This window comes from Engystomops pustulosus, chromosome 2 (genome assembly GCF_040894005.1).
Source record: "Engystomops pustulosus chromosome 2, aEngPut4.maternal, whole genome shotgun sequence".
In the NCBI taxonomy this organism is placed as follows: Eukaryota; Metazoa; Chordata; class Amphibia; order Anura; family Leptodactylidae; genus Engystomops; species Engystomops pustulosus.
In genome coordinates, this window is record NC_092412.1 from 90,449,141 (window position 1) to 90,459,716 (window position 10,576).

General features: G+C 40.1%; 1 protein-coding gene across 1 annotated transcript in view; it reads left to right on the forward strand.

The window, feature by feature from the left end:
* TMTC4 (transmembrane O-mannosyltransferase targeting cadherins 4) overlaps nucleotides 1-10,576 on the forward strand; it is a 42,962-nt gene that overhangs the window by 26,314 nt on the left and 6,072 nt on the right. The window contains exons 9-14 of the mRNA XM_072135502.1: nucleotides 320-522; nucleotides 1,080-1,251; nucleotides 1,632-1,760; nucleotides 6,209-6,288; nucleotides 9,718-9,825; nucleotides 9,920-10,061. Of these exons, the coding sequence (XP_071991603.1) occupies nucleotides 320-522; nucleotides 1,080-1,251; nucleotides 1,632-1,760; nucleotides 6,209-6,288; nucleotides 9,718-9,825; nucleotides 9,920-10,061 (834 nt within the window). The remainder of the gene's footprint in view (nucleotides 1-319; nucleotides 523-1,079; nucleotides 1,252-1,631; nucleotides 1,761-6,208; nucleotides 6,289-9,717; nucleotides 9,826-9,919; nucleotides 10,062-10,576) is intronic.

Below are 10,576 nucleotides of genomic sequence, written 5' to 3' on the forward strand. Positions count from 1 at the left end.
ATTTGCATGACTATTAAAACCTTTTTTTTTTTTTTGTTAAAAACAAGGGAATAGGAAGCTTAAAGAAGAGTGGATCTTGCTAGAGTGGGCACACACCAGCATGTGCTTAGTTTACAATACGTCATCCTGGTGGTAGATTTCCTTTAATAAACTGTACATTGAATAGCCTGAAAAGAATAGGACACTATTTTAGACTAGTGTATTTTGGGAAATAAGGTTTGTGTAATATTATGTGCCCATATAGGAGGAAATGCACCTGTACTGATAATTCTGTTAACACTGTATATGAGACATGGAATGATTTTTCTCTTAATGACAGGTAATAAACTATAATTACTATTATTCCTTAAATGGATGGCTACTGCTGTGCCCATGGTGGCTATGCTTTGATTGGTCAATGGGCTGCATACCTCTTATTAAATCTCTCTCCGATTCTCGGATAATGGCACCAGCAGCACTTTGGTTCTGCTTGTTTGGCTTAATGTACCAGGCATTATTCTCCAGTAATGGCCAAACGAGAAGGTGAGTTTTCTGTATATTTGGAATAATGGAAGCATGGCTTGTTTGATCAGTAGGGAGTCGATAACTCGCAGAAACCCACATTTCTAGACAGCTATTAAATGATGCCATAATTTTATTGCTTTATATTACAAAGTATCCAGTAGTCTGGCTCATCCACTACCTAATTATGATATAACAGTGTAATGTTGTAGTGTTCTTTCCTGGTTTTTACAAAACTGGTTCATTAAATATGTAGCAAATATGATGCATCTGCTCTGCCTTGGGAGAAAAAATGGATGAGGAAATAGACCCAAACATATAAACATAAACCAAATATTTTAGCTAATGTCCTGGTAAAAGCTAATTATAGTTGGAATGTCTACTACATACCTTTTGTATATTGTAGATTTATGTGCTTTTGCACAAAAACACCTGAAGGGGTGGATACAACTGTTCCATACCTGCCAGGCTCTATCCTTAAAATGTGTTGGTAACCCTCAGTTGATAATAAGATTGACTTTATACTTGGTAATTCTGTATTTACTTTTAACATTATATCCTTCCTTTCGTCATAACAGAATCCTCACTATGGGTTTAGGATTTCTCATAATTCCTTTCCTTCCTGCAAGTAACTTATTTTTTCGCGTGGGCTTTGTTGTTGCTGAAAGGGTCCTCTACCTGCCTAGTGTGGGATACTGTATGTTACTCACTTACGGCTACAGTAAAATCTATAAACAATTAGGCAAAAAGGTAAGATTCAAAGACCATTTTTTTGTTTTACTGTTGTCTGTATGTTCCACATTTGCTGTAGTGAAAACTAGTTTTGCTTATAATGGGAAATCAATTTAGAAGGCTTAATATTTCTAAATATAATGCTCAACAATATTTTATTAACATTACTTGCCACTCTTGTAGTTCTTAATTACCATTATCCAGAACACATTAATATTATATACACATAAACATGCTAAAATCTTAATTTGTCTGTAAGCTAGTAGTAGACTGCTTAGTGTTATCTGCCTTCTGATACTAGAAACCTTAGAAGGAAATATAAGGAGCCATTTTCAAAGCTTGTGTTATGTGTGTTCTGGATGCCTTTCTACTTACTTGAAACACTTTATTTTAAGTAGATTGTGACTGTGGTTGTACTTGGACTGCTGATCCTTTACCCATTGCGCTGCATGTATCGAAGTAACCAGTGGAAATCAGAGGAGCTTCTGTTTCAGAGTGCACTGGATGTATGTCCTTTAAATGCTAAAGTAAGTGGTTTTAGTGCGATATGCTACATTTGTTCTTTTCACCAGTTTTGTCAATGGTATCTCTTATTTTCTTTCAAAAAAAAGGAGACTATCGTGCAATGATAAAAATTATCTGATTGAAATAGCATTTTAATATTTAGGTATGGTTTCATTCAAATATTTTCTTTTCTAAGTCACCTTGTTAAAAGAATATAAAAAACGGACATTCATTGGGGATAATTTTTCCCTATTACATCTCACTAGTGGCACAAGCAACCCTTCTACATTTTTGTCATCATTTGGTCCTTCCACAAAGTGGCAGTGGCTTCCGTTGCTAAGCAAGGGACTTAACCCCTTAAGGACGCAGGGTATTTTCGCTAATTTCTCGCTCTCCATCTTCAAAAATCCATAACTTTTTCATTTTTCCGTGTACAGACCTGTGTGAGGGCTTATTTTGTGCGTAACAAATTTTACTTTCCCATGATGTTATTTATTATTCCATGCCATGTAGTGGGAAGCCGCAAAAACATTCCAAATGTGGGAAAATAGAAAAAAACTGCATGTGCGTCATGTTCTTGTGGGCTCAGTTTTTACGACTTTCACTCTGCGCTCCAAATAACACCTCAGGTTTATTCTTTGGTTCGGTGCGATCGCGGTGATACTAAATTTATACAGGTTTTATTGCGTTTTAATACATTTTCAAAAATTAAACGAATGTGTACAAAAAAGGAAAAAAATTCTTTGCCATCTTCTGACGCGAATAACTTTTTCATACTTTGGCGCATGGAGCTGTGTGAGGTGTCATTTTTTGCGAAATGAGCTGACGTTCTCATTGCTACCGTTTTGAGGACTGTGCGACATTTTGATAATTTTTTATTACATTTTTTATGTCATCTAAAAAGGTGTAAAAGTAGCGTTTTGGACATTTGGGCACCATTTGCCGTTCTGGAGGTCACCGTCGTCAATAACCGTTTTTCTATTTTGAGAGATCGGGCATTTTGGGACGCGGTGATACCTAATGTGTCTGTGATTTTTTACTATTTATTATATTTTATATCACTTCTAGGGAACGGGGGGTGATTTGAACTTTTAATATTTTATTATTTTTTTACATTTTTTTAAACTTCTTTTTCCTTTTTTTTCCCACTATTTCTTAGACCATCTAGGGTACATTAACCCTAGATGGTCTGATCGCTCCTGCCATATACTGCAATACTACTATATCGCAGTATATGGCATTTCTGCTCACTATACATTACAATGAGCCACAGGCTCATTGTAATGGATATGCAGAAGCCATGTATCCTCGGGTCAAACGAAGACCCGAGGCTACCATGGCAACCGATCGCCGCCCCCCGATGACGTTCGGGGGAGCGGCGATCGGAGGTAAGATGGCGGCGCCCATGCGCCGCCAAATTTAAAGTGCCGCCGGCGACTTTGCCGGCGACAAAGAAAAGGTTAGCACCCGCCATCGGTGCAAGCACCGACCGCGGGTGATAGCGATGGGTCTTTGCTGCGATATGCAGCAAAGCCCATCTCTGTATGAAGAAGGCTCAGCCCGTGAGCCTTCTTCATACAACCTTCACAGCTCCATGGCGGATATATCAGTCACGGAGCGTGAAGGGGTTAATATTGCAGTGGTCTAAAAGCCTTTAAAATAGGGGTGAGGCCCAGTGTGACATCTGCCATGAGGGATAGCTGTGATTTTATTGCATTTTTGTCACAATAAAACATGTGTGCAGCTTCTCCATTATACAGCTGGCAGGTAACAGGGCTGCTGACTGTGTGGAGGAGGGGGGGGGGACCAGATCTAAAGGAGAAAGGATTCTGTGTGAGGCGGGGGGACCATATGTAAAGGAGAAGGGATTCGGTGTGAGAGTAGGGTGGCAGATCTAAAGGAGAAGGGATTATTTGTGAGGAGCGGAGCAGATCTAAAGGAGAAGGGATTCTGTGTGAAGAAGGGGACCAGATTTAAAGGAGAAGGGATTCTGTGTGAGGAGTCGGGGGGGGGGGGGGTCAGATATGGGGGGAGCTTGCTTTGTGATATCTAGGGGGCTTGCTGTGTACATTTTTATACATAGGAGCAGTATTATAGTACAGTCATAGCCAAAAGTTTTGAGAATGACACAAATATTATATTTTCACATCTGTTGCCTGGTTTTTATGTGTGTTTGTCAGATGTTTTTATCACATACAGAAATACAAGTGCAATCATATTATGAGTAACAAAAGCTTTTATTGACAGAATGAGTTAATGCAGCAAGTCAATATTTGCAGTGTTGACCCTTCTTCTTCAGGAGAATTCTGCAATTCTCCCTGTCCAGCTTCTGGACCAAATCCTGACTGATAGCAGTCCATTCTTGCACAATCAATGCTTACATTTTGTCACAATTTGTTGGTTTTTGTTTGTCCACAAATTCTCAATGGGATTAAGATCTGGGGAGTTTCCAGGCCATGGACCACATCACCTTTGCTTTATGGCAAGGAAGTTGCTCTTGGAGGACATTCTGGTACCATTCTTTATTCATGGATGTGTTTTTAGGCAAGACTTTGAGAGAGCCGATTCCCTTGGCTGAGAAGCAACCCCACACATGAATGGTTGCAGGATGCTTTACAGTTGGCATGAGACAAGACTGGTGGTATCGCTCACCTTGTCTTCTCCGAACAAGCTGTTTTCCAGATGTTCCAAACAATCGGAAAGGGGATTCATCAGAGAAAATGACTTTACCCCAGTCCTCAGCAGTCCACTTCCTGTACCTTTTGCAGAATATCAGTCTGTCCCTGATGTTTTTTCTGGAGAGAAGTGGCTTCTTTGCTGCCCTCCTTGACACCAGGCCTTGCTCCAAGAGTCTCCATCTCACAGTGGGTGCAGATGCACTCACACTTGCCTGCTGCCATTCCTGAGCAAGCTCTGTACTGCTGGTAGCCCGATCACGAAGCTGAAAGACTTTTAAGAGACGGTCCTGGCACTTGATGATGTGATAGATTGTTGACTGAGGTGCAATCTTTCTAGCTGCGATACTCTTCCCTGTTAGGCCAGTTTTGTGCAGTGCAATGATGACTGCACGTGTTTCTTTAGAGATAACCATGGTTAACAGAAGAGAAACAATGATGCCAAGCACCAGCCTCCAGTGTCCAGTGGTGTGATTCTTAATCATGACAGATTGATCTCCAGCCCTGTCCTCATCCACACCCACACCTGTGTTAATGGAGCAATCACTTAAACAATGTTAGGTGCTCCTTTTAAGGCAGGCCTACAATGAACTTGAAATGTGCTTTGGGGGGAAAAAGTTCATTTTCTAGGCAAATATTGACTTTGCAATTGATTGCTGTTAAGCTGATCACTCTTTATAACATTCTGGAGTATATGCAAATTGCCATTATAAAACCTGATGCAGTAGACTTTGTAAAAATTAACATTTGTATCATTCTGAAAACTTTTGGCCATGACTGTAGTTATATTCTTGTACACAGTGGACTGTATGATAGTAGTTATATTCTTGTACATAGGGGGCAGTATTATAGTAGTTATATTCTTGTACATAGGGGGCAGTATTATAGTAGTTATATTCTTGTACATAGCGGACTGTATTATAGTAGTTATATTCTTGTACATAGGGGGCAGTATTATAGTAGTTATATTCTTGTACATAGGAGGCAGTATTATAGTAGTTATATTCTTTTACATAGGAGGCAGTATTATAGTAGTTATATTCTTGTACATAGGGGGCAGTATTATAGTAGTTATATTCTTGTACATAGGGGGCAGTAATATTGCAGTTATATTCTTTTACATAGGGGGTACCATTATAGTAGGAGTTGTTTTATATTAGTAGATGTATTATGTGGCCATTGCCAAGGCAAGTTGCTAGGATTTTGTACTTACAATGAGGGGAGGGCATTTAAATTTTTGCCTCAGGCAGCATAAAGGTCCTCTGCAGCAGAAGATAAGTATAAATAACTGGTTGGTTTCAGTCAAGGCATAGTCCTCTGTAGAGTTAGCCAGTTACAATATACAATTATTACCGAATGCACAGGCTCTTCAGGGAAGCTGCTACCTCCGGAGCTGAACTGAAGCTGCACTGCACATCCACACCTCTTATACAGTCTTCTTTGTGCTGAGCGCCGAGCCTACCCCTCCTTCCTATAAAAATCATCATCATCATTATTGTCTGGTTTCAACTCTCTATTGTAGTATTCTCTGGGGTCTATTAGTTATTGTAAAAATACAGTATTATGCAGTTGTGGTTTCTGCAGTGTCATTTGAGCAGTTTAACAATGCAGCCCTCGGACCTGTGAATGTTGTGCATCCCTGTTCTAAAGATTACAAATGTAAATGAGAGAGAAGCTAAAATTGTATTAGTCTGTCCTTCTTTAAACAAATATATTATGCAATCTTATTTTTCAGGCAATAGAACACAGCTTTATGCACTTTACTTATGCACATATATTTTTTTAATTTTCTACAGGTCCACTATAATATAGGTAAGAATTTGGCGGATCGAGGCCTTCAAACAGATGCTATTAAATACTACAGAGAAGCTATAAGGTACTGTTATCTGTATAATAAATTATATTAAACATATTATAATATAAACAAACTTGATGTTCTCTTTAGATACCAGGGAACCCCTAAATACTTTAAGGGGTTGTTCCATAATTACATCCTTCACCTGTCTACAGGATAGGTGCTAAATATCTGGCTGCTTAACCCCCACCAATCAGAAGAATGTGAGTCTGCTGATATTCTCCAGTGGTGTGTCTCTAGAGGATTGAAAGTGCACAACTATCTCAGCTAGTGCTATTAACTTTGTATAGTGCTATAGACATGAGTGGCCATTATTTGAATAGGGACACAGAAGTGGTCAGCGTTGAGGCTGCCAATGGTGGGACTTCCAATGATCATAAATAATTCTAGGACATCCTCTTTCACCATCATGGGGGTGATGTTAACAAAAATACAGAATTCCACGGATATAATCCAAACCTGTCTCTAACAATCCTGGTGTATACAATTTTGGTTGTCTCTGGATCCGACCATAAATCTTCTGACAATGATCAGATTCCTTTTGTGAATACCTTCTCGTCTGCACGCTGCAGTGCTCTCTGCCTCTTGCCCCCCCTCCTTCGTGTATTAGAAGACCAGCTCAGACACAGACATTTCCTGCTGGGAAGCAGCATTGTGCAGTGTTTACTCTACAAGCCACAGGCAAGATAATGGGGCTTATTTACTAAGGGTCGTGGATCGCACTTTTGTCGGACTGCTTGCCGGTTTCGGGATTTGCACATCTTTGACAGGCATTTAACAGGGGTTTGCGCTGGGATTGTGTCGCATGCGATCAGATTGTGGTGCCACTGCGCTGGTTTAGAAATTAGGGGCGGGCCATCAGACGATTGATACGGACCGAGCATGTGATTCAAGATTCAAATTGTGTCGTGAGACAATGCATACACCAGGAAGAAGAAGGTGAACTCTGGCGGACCTGATTGGGGAAACAACACATACAGGATATCATGCATTATCATCGGACATTGCATTCTCATGACTGATCTCTCATCTCTTATTTTCTATGTATCAGATACTAGTAGAATGTTCAGAAGCTAAATAAAAGTGTAGATAAACCCTGTCCCTGATATTCTAAGAACATTGTCAGCACACAGCATCTTATAGGATAGAGGAATCATGAAGTGTCTGCTTAGAGAGTCCCCGTCCACACTCTGGAATTTTACAATGACCATCCCTGAGCTTTTAAAAGTGTGTTTTTTATACCTGGCTCTTTATTCTATCAACCCCACACTGTCTTATCCAAACAACTGTTTGAACACCAGGAGAAGCTGCAAGTTCACTACTTTTGAACTGCTTTTTTACCGACTAACAATCCTCTAACATTGTTTGTAATTGTTTCAATTCAATAATAATATTTAATTATAATTCCTTTTATTAATATAGCGCACACAGATTACGCAGCGCTACACAGAGCTTGCCAAATTAATTACCCTGCCCCCTAGTATAATAGGCAGACTCCTTCCCAGGGTATGCCCAGCCTATAAAAAAAAAAACTCTGAAGACTGAGCCAGAGCTTCAGAAGACAAAAGAAGAAATGTGGGGGGCATCGGAAAGGTGAGTACAGAGGGGTTTTTTTTCACAGACTTCAGTATAACCCGAGCTAGGGTTTTTCAGCACATTTTTTGTGCTGAAAAACTCTGCTTGTACTCTAGTATATACTGTATCATACTACCTGGAGGTGCTTTTAGTGCGGTTAATGTAGGTTACCAGTTCCCTTTAATTCTGCGGTTTCTTGTACTCTAGTGGCCATTTGTCTAGAAAGCTCTCCAGACTACTGTTTTGTATGTCTGATATGGCTGCTGTTCACTAAATTTAAAGGGGTATTTCCATCTGTGCATTTACATTTAATTAAATTCATTTGCCTTATGCAAACATTTTTTCAATTGGATGTTAATTAAAAAAATGTTCCTGTGTGAAGATAATTACTCATAAATGTAGTCATGTTGTCCCTTAGAAACTAGATAGCTTCCTCGGATACGACCACCTCACACTCTGGCAGCGGTGGCCAGACATGCGCTGTAGAGCCCTGTCGGACCACCAGGTTTCAGCAATCCTTACCATAGGGTGGCTGTGCGACATGTAGTAACTCCAGGACATTTTATATACAATAACCTTTTATTTTTTTTGTGCACTCAATCCATCAGAGGTGGCCGTATCTGAGGAAGCTATCTCGTTTCTAAGGGACCATATCACTACATTAATGAGAAATTATCTTCACACAAAATTTTTTTTTTTAATAACATCTAATTGAAGAAATGTTTATATATGGCAGATTAATGAAACTGAATGTCAGTGCCCAGATGAGAATACCCCTTAAACTAAAGTTCACTAAACTAAAAATATTATGTGTCTGGTTTTAATTAGTAAGAAAAGGGTATAGATGGTACATTAGGCCACTCTTTAGAATTAAAGGCTAAGTTCACACCTGTGTTCGACTAGCACTTTTCTCTTTGTGAGAACTGAGCCTAACTTAAGCAGCTACTGTATTCAGGTATCAATTAAAACCCAATGCAAATGGCACAATGTTTCCATTACAATTTATTTATCTTTCACTGAGCTTTACTTCATAGGGCCCTTTCACACAAACCTATTAAAAAGGCCATGTGCTACCCGTACCGTAACATTTGCATACGGGTAACATACGGCCACATGCGCTACATTGGGCAATTTGATCATCCATTTAAATGGCTGTATTGACCACCGTACCATGAGCGAGATGTGGTACGGTACCATGAGAAAATATGTGTTGCATATGGTTCTGCACTGTATGCTACAGTATATATGTGTAATATCCAGAGATTTGGGGGTTAAGCAAGCTAGTAACCTCATTTGCCAACCCACCATATCATATATGGTGACATATATATACAGTGAAAAAATGTCATCTATATACAGTGAAATATGGCACTGAAATATATGACAGAAAAAAAGCAGATTAAAGGGGATTAAAGGCTGCCTAAAACAATAAAGCTGTACTTACCTTCCGGTGCCCTCCCGTATCCAGCGCTGTTGTCGCTCCGGTCCGGGCGCCATGTAAACAAACATGGCCGCCGGAGCAGTGCTGCATTCAGCTTCCGGCCGGACACGACAACCTTCCGGCCCCCATACACAATGCTGTGTATAGGGACGGATAGGCGTACCCGGCCACGGCCGGCCGGAAGCTGAATCCAGCGCTGCTCCGGCAGCCATGGCCAGGTACGCCTATCCGTCCCTATGCACAGGGAGGGCACCGGAAGGCAAGTACAGCTTTATTGTTTTAGGCAGCCCGCTCCCGAAACTCGGACAACCCCTTTAAAGGGGTCTTAAAAAGAAAATTCTACAGTACTTCCCACCATGCCTTATTTTGAGCTGTAATGGAAAGTGTGTGTGAATATATACAACAATATTCAGTCTAATGTTTAAATTTTCCAGATTAAATCCAAAATATGTGCATGCAATGAATAATCTTGGCAACATACTTAAAGAAAAAGATGAACTTCATGAGGCACAAGAGCTCTTATCCCGTGCAGTGTCCATCCAGTAAGTAGAAAAGCGTAAACTTGTGAGTGCTAAAAGTTCTGTGTTCCTGCTCAGACGTCGTCTGTTTCATTGTATGTGTGTGCTCCTGTCGTAGATCAGATTTTTCTGCTGCATGGATGAATTTGGGTATTGTACAAAACAGCCTTAAACAGTTTGAAGAAGCTGAAAGGAGTTATTTAACAGCTATCAAATATAGAAAGAAATATCCAGATTGCTACTACAACCTGGGACGACTGGTAAGTTTCTCCTATGAATCCAATTTTTGTTTTTAGAGTAACTGAATAAAAATTTCAGAAGAAACACATAGACAACAATAAATCTTATTACATTTTCTGGTGTACAAGCCCTGAAAGTCACAATTTCTGCATGTGCAGCAGAAATTATGACTTTCTACCCCTTTACATCAACTCCACGGCAAGTGGGCATGGAGGGGCATGAAGGGGACCGTGCCTGGCAGCATAGTGGTGTGCTGTGCTTTTGCCTGTGCAGTAGCTATAGTCTGCCAATGCGCAGGTTATAGCACAATTCTCTCCACAGCAGGGACGCATCCACATCACATTCTGGTATAACATGCACCAGCCTCTGATAAATCGCCATCGTGGCAGATGCAGATTTTTTTTAATCAAAAATGTCACATTTATCCTACCTATATAATCATACGAAGATTGCCAGTGCCCTATCCTGAAAAACAGACCCACATTATGATGTTCCCACCTCCAAACTTCACTGTTTGTGTGGCGTTTTTGGGGTC